General features: G+C 44.3%; 2 protein-coding genes across 5 annotated transcripts in view; one reads left to right on the top strand and one right to left on the bottom strand.

Annotated features, from left to right (window-relative positions):
- The window catches only part of fnbp1l (formin binding protein 1-like), a 38,912-nt gene extending 30,850 nt beyond the window's left edge, over window positions 1-8,062 (top strand). The window contains exons 14-16 of one of the 2 annotated variants that reach the window (XM_030372902.1): window positions 1,712-1,749; window positions 2,776-2,896; window positions 4,624-8,062. In XM_030372902.1, the coding sequence (XP_030228762.1) occupies window positions 1,712-1,749; window positions 2,776-2,896; window positions 4,624-4,631 (167 nt within the window). In that variant the 3' untranslated portion in view covers window positions 4,632-8,062. Of the gene's footprint in view, window positions 1-1,711; window positions 1,750-2,775; window positions 4,508-4,623 lie in introns of those variants that run through there. The other variant, XM_030372901.1, reaches the window with a different exon arrangement.
- A 64-nt stretch (window positions 8,063-8,126) lies between these two features.
- The window catches only part of bcar3 (BCAR3 adaptor protein, NSP family member), a 59,661-nt gene continuing 52,977 nt past the window's right edge, over window positions 8,127-14,810 (bottom strand). For all 3 annotated transcript variants that reach the window (XM_030372895.1, XM_030372897.1, XM_030372896.1), the window contains 7 exons: window positions 14,417-14,605; window positions 12,660-13,306; window positions 12,280-12,395; window positions 11,782-11,953; window positions 11,131-11,242; window positions 10,305-10,508; window positions 8,127-10,126 (listed from right to left, as the gene is read on the bottom strand). In XM_030372895.1, the coding sequence (XP_030228755.1) occupies window positions 9,948-10,126; window positions 10,305-10,508; window positions 11,131-11,242; window positions 11,782-11,953; window positions 12,280-12,395; window positions 12,660-13,306; window positions 14,417-14,605 (1,619 nt within the window). In that variant the 3' untranslated portion in view covers window positions 8,127-9,947. The remainder of the gene's footprint in view (window positions 10,127-10,304; window positions 10,509-11,130; window positions 11,243-11,781; window positions 11,954-12,279; window positions 12,396-12,659; window positions 13,307-14,416; window positions 14,606-14,810) is intronic.

The raw sequence follows: 14,810 nt of genomic DNA, 5'->3' as shown, positions 1-14,810 counted from the left end.
CATTAGTTGGGGGGGAACATTCTTCACCTAAAGCTACATTACTATACTGCCCCCTACCGGGACGGAAGACTAACTTCCAGCAGCCCAATCTAATACACACACACAATATAATAATAATAGTAATAATAATAATAATAATAATAATAGCTCTAATGCGAGACAGTGAGAAGGGGGAGGATTTCACCTTCTACCATTTCCCACCACCTCTGGAGTTTTGCCAACAGGATGGCGAGACAAAAAGTCTGCCTCAGTATTCTGCCTTCCCGCTTGGTACTGCACCGTGAAATGAAATGGCTGCAGTGCCAAGAACCAGCGAGTGATGCGAGCATTCGAGTCCTTCATGCTACCCAGCCACTGTGAGGCGCGGTGATCCACAACGAAGGGGTCACGCCCCCTGTCTCCCCCTTAGCAGCCTCTGTTACACAATCACAGTAACGGCCGCTTTACCAAGGGGATCAGTGGCATGACCCCTGTTCATCGCCACATAGGCGCTGCGTGCTTTGCCGGCGAGGTAGGGTACTATAAAGACAGCCCAATCCTCTCTTGGCCAGCCAAAGCCATTGCTAACCTCACAAATGTCATGAGGTACTGCTCAAATGTCGTCATCCTCTTCCAGCCTGGGAATGGCCGCCCTGGGCCAGGTCACAGGAGCTACTGTTAGAGCTGCTGGTGTATGTGCCAATGCCGGAGCTGGTGCTGGATCTGGTGCAGGTGAAGCCTCCGGTCAGCCTCTGCTCCATTCGCCGCCAGATTCGGCCTCGTCCTCGCTGTCCACTGCGTCCTCGTCTTCCCCCTCATCTCTCCAGTTTCTCAGATGGCGTTGAAAATATCCCACCACTGCCACCAAATGTGAGGGACCGGCGTGGTCGCCCCACGTATCTGGGATACGGCCAACTGGGAATTCCGAGTGTGGGCAAAAATTAGGGCAATGGACTGAGGTCTAAGAAAAAGTGAAGTTTTAATGTCTCCAAAACATTCACAAAAAATAGAGCACCGTTTCAAATGAAAAGGAAATGACTGCATCCATCAGCAAACATAAACTAAGAAAATATAACGTAGAATAGCCTAACATGAATCTAGCATAGCGTTACTAGTACTGGCCTCACATCAAGCCAGCACCTACCCTCCGCCTCCAAACACCAAATGAGGCGGCCCTTAAATAGGGAAATGCCAATTGGCCCAATCAAGGCCGTATGGGCCAGACCATTAGTTGGGGGGGAACATTCTTCACCTAAAGCTACATTACTATACTGCCCCCTACCGGGACGGAAGACTAACTTCCACCAGCCAAATCTAACACACACACACACACACACACACACACACACACACACACACACACACACACACACACACACTATAATAGTAATAATAATAATAGCTCTAATGCGAGACAGTGAGAAGGGGGAGGATTTCACCTTCTCCCACCGGCATTGTGCAGACAATCGTCATCCCTTGTGCACACACTCACTCACTCACACCTGTCAATGTTGGATGTCCGTAAGAGAGAGATGCTTTACCCATCAGTTGGGCGATGGTTGGTATAATATCAATACTTTGTCGTGACTGGATGAGATATTTCTAGAGACTGTATTATTTGATGTATGATCACTGCAAGACGGATTATGAGTATTTTCCTGGTCTTCGAGAAGAATGATCCACAATCTTAGCGTGGATCCATTCATGTGATTTTTTTTTTTGTTGTCACCAGGTAAGAACGAGGGGACGTTAGTGATGGCAGAGGATGAGGTAATGTGACTCTTTGTACACAATCTATTGTCATCTGTTATCGATGAACTGTTGTCATTTTCATGTTTGACTTGATCCACAACCTGAACCAGCATACCGTTTCTGGATATTTGCGAAAGGGCATTGTATACTACCAATTCCAGATTCAACAACCTGACCTAATCAATTCTCAAACTTAAGAGCCAGTGATCCCAAACTGTTTTCTCTTTTTTTAAACGTGGTAATATGTTTTATACGTCGTCAAAATAGTAATCCATGTAATATTGTCACTGTTACGGAAATAAGACTAAAATGTAGAAAAAAACAGGGTAAATGTTTTTGCCACTCTCCCCAAAACACTATGTGAATGTTAACTCTGCTGTGAATGCAGGGGTAGTGGTTTTCCTGGTGTGTGTGTGTGTGTGTGTGTGTGTGTGTGTGTGTGTGTGTGTGTGTGTGTGTGTGTGTGTGTGTGTGTGTGTGTGTGTGTGTGTGTGTGTGTGTGTGTGTGTGTGTGTGTCTGGAGATTTAATAGCTGTGTCCGAGTGAGGTTTAGGCTTCCCGGACCCTTATAGTATAACACTACAGTGTGTCGTGCATTTCATATAACGCTAATACACAATGACAGTTATAAAAAAATTAACGCAAAGCTGCCGCGGGTCGTAACGATGGGGCTAAACCCCTTCCATAATTCTCTCAACATGCGTTTGAAATCCAGCAGAAACAGTGGGTTCACTAGTAATTAGCATTTATTTTTATCTTTAATATTACAGACGCTATTTTAAAGCCTGTTTTGCTAACAGTTTATATTGGGCCTACTTTCTTCTTGGTTAAGTTTTTAAACCGTATTATCGAAAGTAGCACAGCTTGACAGAAAATATTATTGTATTATAAATATTTAGCAACAAAAGCAAGCTATATTTCTTTAAACATAGATCTACAGCCACCTGTTGTAAATGCTTTCATTTTGTGCCTTTCCGTCACGTGATTTAATAGGAGCCGGTCTCCCTCCCTCCCCCTCTGTATCTCTCATCTGATTGGCTCCAGGTGCTGTACATAATCGAGGAGGACAAGGGCGACGGCTGGACGCGAGCCAGGAAGCAGGGCGGTGAGGAGGGCTACGTGCCCACCTCGTACGTGGAGATCACCATGGAGAAGGCCAGCAAAGGTGCCGTCACCTACATCTGATCGGCCGTCCCACCCCTGCACTGCCGCCAGTCCCCTGCATCCATGCATCCCTCCTCCATCTTCCTCCATCTCTGTAACCTCATTGTCTCAGTAAACCAGTCTAAATGCCTGCGTGGACTCCCCCCCCCCGTCTCCTCCTCTACCTTCTTTCTTTCCTCTCATCTCATCCCACCCCCAACAGTATTCGTGGAATGTGTTGCCAGCATGTGCTCGTGCACGGACAAGCGGGCAGGTGGGGGAGAGGGAGGGGTTTTAATGGTGTTTGTCAGACCATTTGAAATGTGTTGTATGTGTTTTATGCTGGCAAAGAGACATTTAGTTGATTTTTTTTTTCATTTTCTCTATGCCTCGCTGCATCTTGAGACTCAAACCACTTCCTGACGATCAAAGCAAATTAGATTTTATTTAATGTTCCTGAGGATTTGTCTTGTTTAAATTTTTGTGAGTTGTGTTTATATTTAGAAGTAATGTCAATTTATCAAATTATTTTATTTGTTTAATCTCTGTGTTGGAGTGTTTGTGTTTGTGTTTTCCATATTCAACCTCAACAAAGCTTCCCATCACTATTTTAGCAGACAGCAATTCCATATTCTTGAGGCCTGTTCACACCAAAAGCGAAGCAAATATTGTGCTTGAGCGAGTGAGCCGAATGAGCAATACCATTCAAGCCTGACTCTGTATGTATTCGCACCGCGCCTTCGAGTTTGGTGTGAGCGCACGGTTACTCTCTTGTTCTACTGTGTAAATATTTGCATCAGTTATGTTTCACCTCAGCACACTGTTAACCTTTGTTTTAATTATTTTTTAATGTGTGTAAATTCGAGGTAGTGTTGCAACAACATGTCCGCATGTTCCTGCTGTATTCATCTCCCGTCTGCTGTACCCATCTGTCCTACATTCTCTAATATGTGTGCGTGCGTGTCTTACGTCCCCTGTAATCCGTGCTCACTCATGTCATACACATCCATCAAGGATAATGCTATCGTTTTCCCCAAATTTGTCGATGTATTCCGATGGTCTGCAATCTGCTGCCTCTCTCCGCATGGCTGCAGGCACACTCTGTCCAAACATCTACATTTGCCGTCTAACGGCATGCAGATCAGTCATGGGTTGTTAGTCCAACCTTCTGCTGGAGGACACGATAAGGTTCTACTTGCTCCCTCATTGCAGTAGTTTCACAATGCGATCGTTATGAACAGGAAGCTCTGGACTTATTTAGGAAAATGTTTCATCCGTGTGTCCTTCCATGTTGAAGACTTCCTTCCATGAGATATAGATCAGATACTATAATAGAAAGCACTGACGAAGAGTCAGCTGTGGCATAATGACTGTTGGTTTGAGATACCGTTTTCGAGCCAGGAGTACTAATACACTAACAGATCCCCGAATGTGGGCTGTATACTGGGCGAGGACGCTTTTATTTTTATACTTTGTATAAAGGAAGTTTGCACGATGGGGAAACTTTTATGGACCTTTTCTAGTTCTGTTCTCCCAGCACTACTACGGAATGCTCTTAATATGCTCTGCAAAAGACATTACTAATCATTTTGTGTATCATTGTGTCAAAGTAAATATGCAGTTTTCATATCGACTGGCTGTGTTTTTTTGTGTGTGTGTGTGTGTGTGTGTGTGTGTGTGTGTGTGTGTGTGTCTGTCTGTGTGGGGGGGGTGTCTAAGTAACTTGCTCTTTCTTCATGTGCACTGCAGGTTCCTGAGGGCTGCAGGGTTGCCGGGTGATTTGATTGGCTGGTGGAGGGATCATGCTGATTGGTGGTGGTGGTGGTGGTGGGGTGACCAAGACCAACGGGGGGAGAGGGGTATGGCCAGGGGGTGTTGATGGAAAGCTAGTATGGGATGAAATGATGAGAGAGAGAGAGAGGCTATTAGGCATGTTGCACGTCTGCATGCATGATCACACATATCTGAGCAGCAAAACATTCTGGGCGATGCAGCTTAAACTGGGCTCTGTGTTTCGTCATTAAAACCTTGAAGGACTTTGATGGCTGCAGCTCTACCGGTGAGGTTACCTATGCCATCTCCCCTGCATGATGTGCAACTCTACTATTTGTGAAGGGAAGCCATGGCAGCACGGAGTCTGGCTTCAAGACGCTGGTCCACTGCTCCCCCTAGTGGAGAGGACATGTATTTGTCTTTTGGCAGAAAACGTCCTTAACGCTATTTCAAATTCTCAAAATTTGCTAGGAATAACCTGTTTTTTCCGATGCAGTTTAAGATGATCTTTACTCATACCGTGTCAGAAATGCACTGCACATCATGCCTCCCACGTTGCCAGATAGATAAATATGCTTTGATCTAATCATTGCACCAACACTAGACTAGAGACACGCCCGCCTATCCATTTGTGCTCTGTTAACGATATCTGCCTCACCTCCCTGTCTGCGCAACTCTGCTTCACAGGCCTGCCTCATCACGCACGCACGCACGCACGCACGCACGCACACACACACACACAGCTTCTGTTAGGGTCATTGTGTGTGTGCTCTTGCTGCGGTGTCCATTGGTGAACTATCCAATCAACCGTGTTTCTATTCAAACGGTAGCCCTCTCTCTACTTTGGTGGGTACTTTCACACTTTCATTGGTTGACAAGCAGGGGGACCCCTCTTGCTATTAAATTTACCTCCCTATACACCGGCACCACTACCCACTTCAGCAAGGCCACAGAGACACCGACGTGAACAACACTACAGAACGACCAGCACGGCCACCCCCTTCTCTCTCTCACTGCACCTAAGAACCAATCAACAGAGCCGGACTTCCGTTGAATTGTCGCAGCCTCTTTAAACACCACCTCCATAAGTGTGACCTTATGGATTTACTGGTTGAGTCTCTGTAAACCCCATCAGCGCCTCCGCACACGCTCTTTCTACCACTCCGCCCAGTTTATATTTCCTTTGTCCATCACATTCCCACACATGGCCCCATCAACAGCTTAGCTTACCCTTCACACACACACAAACATGCTCTCGTTCACAGAACATGTGTGTGTGTGCGTTTGCTTCTGTGGGGTATATATACTCATGCATTCATGCTAGTTTTATCCCCCAAACTACCACCAATACTTTGAAATGTTTTGTACATGTTACCATCATTCTGTAATGCTGGAATGAATGTCTTTCAATTGTGATTGTTATTTTTTGTAACGTATATAGTTCAACATTGTTTATATCATGGATTGTTTGCCAGGCGGTCTGCCCCTACAAACCCAGACTGCCACTCTGACTAGGAGAGAACAAGGTTTGATTTGAACCGATGCACTTTGTCCCACAATTCTTAAGCATTTGAAAAAGAGTAAATGAGTGTTGTTCATTTTAATGGACGAGTGAATGTATGGATGAATGAGATTGAATCTCTGCTGAGTGTGGTGTGACGATTGCAAAGGACCACTATGACTTAACTTTCTAATAATTTACAGTTTTATACTCTTTTTTGTAACTATAAACGACATTCTTCTCCATTTGCATGAACTCCTCAGCGTCTACCACATGATTGTTCTCCCATCTTGGATGTTGTCAATTCTTTCAGTGACTTCTTAGGAACCAAAGTCTACTGTCTACTCACTCGCTGCCTTGGTTTCCTGTTCTCCTGCTGTTGATTCGCTGTCAACGCTATCTCAGTACAGAGTCACACAGTTGGGCTCGTTACACGTTGTACCGTCTCCTTGGTACAACAAAAAAGCGCAATGACCCTGCCTTACTTTCAACCTGTGGTTTTAATTTGAAGCTGTGAAATGTACAAAATATGTGTTTTTCTATTGACACCGACAATGACATTGCAGCCTAAAATTTCATTGCTCCCATTTGTCACCAAAGTGTTTCAAGTGGCTATTTTGTAGGCCTTCCTGCAGGGGCCTGGTTCAGTAGAACTGCTGTTGAGGGTGCAACGTTTGTATGAAGGCAAAATCTGCCGGTTCCTGCATGGAGGGGGAATTTTTACAGATGAATTCTGTTCCCAAACATACCCTGTTGCACCAACATTAATGTATTATTTTAATGGCTGGTTTGGTCTTGTGGCTGTTCAAACAACTATTGTCCAATGGTCATGAGGATTGTTTTCAGCTCCTCTTTTCTAAGACAAGGATTGTATCTAACCTTTTATTTCTCTTATGATCTTTGTTCAAAGACCAAAATATCAACGGCACCAATCCTACAATTTTTGGGACGTTAATGCAACACAAGCTACTAAAACATCACACAACAAAAATGTATTACATTTTCATTGTACATTTACAGATAAATATGCAGAGCCATTGTGCTCTATGGTATAATTCTGAATATGATCCCCTTTTTTATAATTGGTTTGGAAGCAATGATGAAAGTTGTATTTGTTTAGTGAATATATAATTACATATTAATCTGCATTTTCCTTGGTAAACCAGGAATGTTTAAACATTTCAAACTAGTCTTGGTGAAGGTAATACAGCCGCTTATGCCTCTTCACATGCCGCAATGTAATTCTTTTGGTTTCGCATTATTAGGAAATTATTGTCCCAACCCAGAAATAAGGCAGTCAATCACATTTAATTAGAAAAAATCATGGAGGTGATAGGTGCTGATTTGACAACTTGTAATATCCATCTAATCTTAGTGTTTTTACCGTGTTTGTTGTAATAACCCATTGCAGTACTTCACGTTTCATATTGTTGAGCACATCGTATTACTTTGAATATTGTCACTTTTTTTTACAAACCGACTACACCCCTACCCCTTTCCCATATCCAGCTTCCAATATATTGTTCCAAATAAATAAACATGTAAAGTTGTTTATTCATTTATTCAACACACAGACACCCTACGCCAGAAAACCTCACTCTACATAACTAGCTGACTAGCGATAATTTCTGAAATTTAAAAAGTATAATTAAAACCTACCTGTGCTGTTGTGAGAGCCTGTTTATCTTCTACAAGTTGGTTAAAACATTAAAGACATACTATTTGTGAGTTTGAATATGTAATAGGGATTAGACCTATTTCACTTTGTCTTCAGAGGTGTCTTGGAGCGCTTATCAACGCAATGTGATGTTGCTTACAGCTGAATGGTTTTTGAAGCCATTTGAAATGTAATCAGAAATGTGAATAATCAGTTATTTCTCTTTGCACTTTGTTTTAATAAAGGTTAAACATGCAGATTCTTTCACAGATCAGTAACACACTATTAAATCACTTGCTATTGTAGTACTAAATAGAAAGATTCAAATCCATAATCCTTTTATTTCTTTACAGTAAATAACTTCTTAGAGAAAAATATATTACAGTCTAGTATACACATGCATAAAAAATGTACACCTTTCGCCTATTGCACATGTGTGTAACAGACTCACACAAGTTAGTCAGAACCAACACATTCACTGTATACATGGTCTCATTTCCATCCTACATATTCATTCATGTAATAGCGGAAAATGTTTCCTTTTTAAAAATATTGCCTTTTATATATAACCTATTATATATAGCCCAATGTGTGTTTTCTGCCAGTTTAAATGGACACCCAATGTTGGTTAAAGGTGGTTAAAAAACCTGATAATGTTAGGGTTATTGCATAATTGCATTGCGACAATGAACATTTTGCACTTGCAAAGGTAGAATAACACACTTTTAAATAAGGGGATCTTAATTAGTGTATTATTTAAGTGGCCAGTCTTCACGATATTGATTTGAATCCTTCACAGACACTATCTTGGTGTTAACCAGTGTTGGCTGAGTTTGTGTCACTATTAATAGACAATCACACGGTTGCAAATCCAAGCTTCCAGCAAGATGATTGGTTTAAACAAATATGAAGGTGAAAGAAAGTGATCAGATTTAGATTAGTAAAATATAAAAATAGCCTATCAGATCAGTAATCTAAAGTCTGATTTGTGGGACACAAATAACTTTTGAGTCTCAAATGAGATTCAGACAAAGGCCTCAAAACCTAATTGAAACTTTGTGATATCAATGCTAAATCAATTAAATATTATTTTGTATCAACAGAAAATGTATTGATAAGCTTTAGCGTCTAGCTTTAGACATGTAAATATTTTGTTGCTTTCCCTTTTTAAAATTGTAAAATACTTTCTCTTAGCGGCTTATCAGATAAAGCAAGTTAATTTACGACAACTCTTGGGACGAGCATTTACCGACATTGTAAAGACTAAATTATGAATGTTTAAGATAATCAATTAACTAATCAGCAATTAAAATATTGGTTCTTTGAAGCTCTAAAACAAAGATATAATCATAACATAAATCTTCAATGTAACAAACTTTGTTGTCGTTTGTCATTGAATTTAGCTTTTAACCGGTACCTCAGTCATTAAATATATATAATTATATAGTTTATTTTAAATTAGCCAACAATTTTGAGTTAATTTAACTTGCATGTAAGAAAACAATTAAAATAAAAGACTAAACGGTACATAGCCAGGTCATCAGTGAGTGTGTATCGCCTGGCAATACTGAAGAGAACCGGTCTCCATCCATACTGTATTTTATCATATAACAACAGTAGGTAAATCTCCACACATTAGCAGTGATCGACCAACTGTATACAGACACACAAACAAATACACATACTAATACATACATACATACATACATACATACATACACACCTTGCATAAGCCTTCTACTAAATACATAATCATAGGCCTACATACATCTTATATCATTACGACACCTTCGTTACTTTTACCTTTAACCTGTCAAGAAACAATATTCAATAAACGATATTTACTGCGATGTGTAGACTCAACCATGGGACTAGTGGTGATAGTTAGTGTTGATGCTTCCATCAAAGTCAACTGGGGGAGCCGATGGAACCTTTTTCTCCAAGGGTCCAATGTACATGGTAATAGCAAGCGTTCAAGCTAAACCTGCTAGCTAAAAAAAAAGCTTCACTCTGTAACTTTGTGTCATTGATAAAACTTTAAAAATTGATGCTCTAATATTTCCAAAGTGCTAGTGATAGTACATTTACAAACGTAATACAAAGTGTGTGTATGTTTCCGCTTATAACTTCATTTCCCACTACTCAGATCTGGGTGTGTGTTGTGGGCGGTGGCTCCAGTTTCCTTGACAATGCAGTGAGGATGAGAGTGAACTTGCTGTAGCGATCTGATTGGTTTACAGTGGCACCCCGACTTCCCCATAGCAACCGTTGCTGAAAGTCTGTCTTGAACACTTCGAGAAGGTCCTCGTCGCACTGGAACCCTAAAAGAACACACACACACACACACACACACACACACACACACACACACACACACACACAGTTGTTATCTCACCGTGTTAATTAATTGTGTGTGTATATATTTGTATTTGTGTCTGTCTCTGTTTGCCCTTGTGTGTTTGTGTGTGAGTGTGTCTGCATGGGACCATATGTGCGTACCTTCCAGTGCCCTCAGTGCGTGTTGCGTGTATCTGTGCGCGTGGTGCGCCATGCCCCGTGCGGCCTCCAGGTGGCGCAGCATGATGTCACAGCCCTGGTCACTGGTCTCCCAGAGCTCCAGCCCCTCGGGGGAGACGGCCGGACGCTCCATCAGGGTGAGGAGGGGCAGGAGGACGGGCACGCTCACCACCGGCGGCAGGGAGGCTGCATTAGGCCACAAGGTTGTTTTATTTGAAGGAGAACCAAACCATGAAATTACTTATTTTTTTAGTAGGCCTAGTTGGTTGCATAGTCGTGATAAAGAAGGAACCTGTGCCATATCTCGACTTGAACAAGTCGAGAACTAGAATGTTCTGACCGGGTGTATATAATACAGGCTCAATTCCCTCTGTGGGTTAAACCCATGCTGTTGCATGAGTTACCTTGGGCATTGGTCATTTTGTGTAACCATCAGGTAACGTAGATCAAATATTCTGGCTACATTACCGGCAAATCAGACTGTAGAAAGTAAGAGCTGAATTGAAAGAATAGGCATATAGTCTACCAAATTTATATTTATTTACTATAGTGGGAGATCAGCACCGCCAATTCCAGGAGCTTGTCCTCAGCCGACAGGAGTTGGCATAGAGGTAGTGTTGCTTCCTTTAATCAGTTTAAAAAAATAGAAATAATCTGCGAAGATTTGGCATAGTGACTTAAACGTCACTCCCCATAGTAAACAGGCCAAACTTGACTATTTTACGCAGTCACGTGATGGCGGTCTCACTCCGCAAAGCACTCTCACAAAGTGGGCGCCTAACAAGCAGGAAGTGGCCTGAACAGGTACCTGTGCCCTCGTAGAGGCTCTGGTAGAATGGTTTGAGGCTCTTCTCGTAGGTGATGGCGGTCTGCGTGTAGCTCCTCCTCAGAGCGGTCCATGTGTGCTCCAAGCGGCTGATCTGAGACCACGTACAAAACACACAGACCAAGGAGTGAGTGTATGTTTGGTATCCACCAGGTCCGGGTGGAGAAGTACATTAATGTTCATCAGATTGATGATATTTGCTTTGGCTTCTCCCAGGCTTGCGCAATTACCATAAAACCCAGACCACTCCATTACATCCAATAGAACAACTGGAATACTAAGTACAATATAAGTAACACAGCTGAAAGAAACGCTATGTTTTCATATTTATATTCTAAGCACACTTTACCACACACACTATATATTCAGAGTGTGTGTCTGGTCTATCCAGGGTCAATTCAATTGTGTACAATATAATGCAGTTTAGTTGCCTTTAAAAAAATGTAGGGCGTCCTCATTTGGTAGTGTTGTCTGAAATTGAAGTGTTCAAATTTAGTTCCCTATATAATACTTAATAATCATAATGCACTGCTAAAGCAATGTACAACTCCACCAACTTACCTCCACATTTTATCCCGAGAGAGAGAGAGAGAGAGAGAGAGAGAGAGAGAGAGAGAGAGAGAGACTGCTCACCTGGGGCAGGTCCAGGGCCTTCATCAAGGCAGTGAAGGCGTACAGGTCTCCTACCGAGTCCTTCAGCTCCAGGGACACCTGGATGATGCGGTTCAGAGTGGACGCCCGCTCCTCAACGCTGCCCGTACATCCCAGAATATCCACGGCCACGCCAATCGCCAAAGTATGGTGTCTGGCAAAGGAGGGCAATTTGAGTCAATCTTCACATCTTACGTTTTTTAAATTTTATTTTTTGTGGAGATTTAGACTAGAATGAAACTGTACCAATAGATTACTTACAGTATAAGATGTTTAACGGTTTTGTTATCCAAATAATTTCTTCTTTTTGGTTGTGATTGTGATACAATTCACGACTAAAACTTAAGCTACCCAAGCTTTATAGAGTCAAGGTGACATTAAAGAGTTTCAATGACTGAGCTTTGTTACTATACATATTTTTCAACTTAAGGAGAGCTTGTGGGTTCAGGCAATGTGTATAAGGGGCATCCCGATGGTTACCTCTCCATCAGGTCCAGCCTCAGTTGCTGACCATGTGGCAGGGTCACCAGTTCCAGACCTGAGGCCACGCCCATTTGGCCTTCTACCTCTGACGACACGTCCAGTATCCGAGCAACCTGTGACAACACACACGTTGTTCAACAGCAATACAACAAGGAAAGTGCAACCTGAGTTGAATTGACTGTAGGAGCAGCCATGAATGTTCAACAACCATAATTGCTATTCATTAGCAAACACATTATTCATTACAAAACACATTAAATCCGACAAAATACTGTGTGTGTGTATGTAACTGTGTGTGTATATTTGTGTCTGTGCTCCTGGGGTTGTTTGTCTGCATATGCATGCACATGTGTATGTGTGTGTGTGCCCGTGCCTACCTGGCAGTCGGCCGCCAGCATGTGACGGGCGATGCTGCGGTGGTCGTGTCTGAGCACCAGCTCCTTGGACCTCCTCAGCACCACCATCTCCAGGGGCTTGTTCTCCGCCGGCAGCAGACGGGAGCAGAACTCAGATGGTCGGAACGTCGACGCTGTCTCCACCAGGGGGCGCTGAAAGCCACCCTTCCCTCTGGCCCTCCTCCTCTTCCTCCCGCTCCCCTCCTCCTCACTGCCGTCCCCGATGCATGCCAGACCCTCCCCTCGGCTCTTGCCCCTCCCCTCGTCGTCCTCTTCGCTGGTGCTCTCAAGCGCCGCGATGGCGTTGTGGTAGGAGCTCCTGTCCATGCACCTCCCCGGCCTCGCCAGCCCCCCCTCGCTGCCACAGTCCTCCCCTTCTCCTCCTTCTCCCCGCCCCGTCGTCCCGTCGCCCTCCTGCCTCAGCCGCTCCACGTAGCTGTAGTGATCCCCGTGAGCGTGGTCAGATGGCGCTAGCCCCTCCCATCGCGGAGAGTCGTCGGGTCGCTCGGTCGATCCCGTCTCCGCCCTCATCCCGGCGGAGGGGGGGTCCTGGGGGTCATGCGCTTTGAGGTACAGCCTGGACTGTAGCTTGAGGGGCTTGACCGGGGGCATAGGTGGTACCTTGGAGCCTGTAGGGCAGAGACAGGAATAAAGGTACGGCCACACTGAATGCGTAGGATTACGTGCCTAACCTGCCGCTTGATCATTGTGTGTCCCAAAAATGGGTCGATGCGCCAAACGCACCTTACCTACGCAGCTAGATGAGCCCGCCTAAAACCTATTTTCCTCCTCTACTTTTCTTTTGCTCCACAAACATGGCTGAGATCACCACCATCGCTGCGCTGTATTTGTTTTGGGAGTTCGAGGAGAGTAGGAAACCCAAACGCCGTCGTGTTGGGGTGCATGACATCCTCCGTAGGCGCTCACAGCTGGGTGAGTTTCACCACCTCCTACAGGAACTCAGCCTGGATGACGGCCGGTTCCAGTGGTATTTTTGGTTGACCGGGGCCATGTTCGATGACCTGCTAGCCCGGGTTGGTGCCAGGATCTCCCGTCAGCACACCGACTAAAGGCGCTCCATATCAGCTGCGGAGATTTGCAGGGCTTTGCGGAGCTTTGCGGAGCGCCGTTCCTCCATCTCTGTGCCAGTGACGTCGGGTAAAGCTCAACGCTGATTGGCTATCGCGGCTAAGCGTCACGTGTAGGAGTGTAAAAAGTTTCATTTTTTGAACTCCGCTCGTAGGTGCGTTGGGCGCGTAGGTGCGTTATTTAGCGCAAAACAAACGCATCTATGCGCCTAAACCAATGGTTCCCTATGCAAAAATGACGATTTCATACGCCTCTAACGTGCGTAACGCGTTCAGTGTGGCCATACATCTAGATAGAGGTCAAAAGGCCTGTATGGTCAGGACAGTGGTGAGGTAGAGGTCAAAAGGCCTGTCAGTTCAGGACAGTGGTTAGGTAGAGGTCACAAGGCCTGGAGCGTTTCTCTGATTGAATGACGTTGCTGTCAGCAAGGTTACTCCGTCCAATTGCAAAAAAAAATCCCTATTGTAGCGATTGAAGCCACACAACAACACAAACAACAGGATATTGCTCCCAATAGTTAACAATACTAAAACAATTGTTCTTAATTTTTACCCTCAATCACTACGCCAGGAGACCTGAACTAACTTTAAAAATTGATCTATCCCAGAGATGAAAAAAAAATATCTGGCGGTATCTGGGGCTGTACGTACTTGTCGCCTCCGGAGGGCATGCTGCTGCGACACTGGGGAGGCCAGGAGAGTGTTCCCTGGGGGTGCTGGGGGAGAGTCCAGCTGGGGGCAGAAGGCAGGGGCCCCGAGCCTGCCTCAGAGAGGAGACCTTGCTGGGCTTTGGCGGTGGTCTGGGGCACAACTGGCTGTCCGAGCCCCGGATGGTCTGGCCTGCAGACATCACCAAGGGAGATGCATGAGCCTGATGGCGCATAGCTGAATGGCACAATATAGGCACACAAATATTTGATAGGAATAAAAGGACATGATCAGTCATAAGGATGGACACATCGAATAAGCTCTGAGAACAGCAGTCAGGATTGTTTAGTATTATAGGATCCGGTCCAACCTTATTGTCACACACTAAACCAACCCA

Source organism: Gadus morhua, chromosome 12 (assembly GCF_902167405.1).
Source record: "Gadus morhua chromosome 12, gadMor3.0, whole genome shotgun sequence".
NCBI classification, from domain to species: Eukaryota; Metazoa; Chordata; class Actinopteri; order Gadiformes; family Gadidae; genus Gadus; species Gadus morhua.
This window is presented reverse-complemented; position numbering and strand designations above follow the sequence as displayed.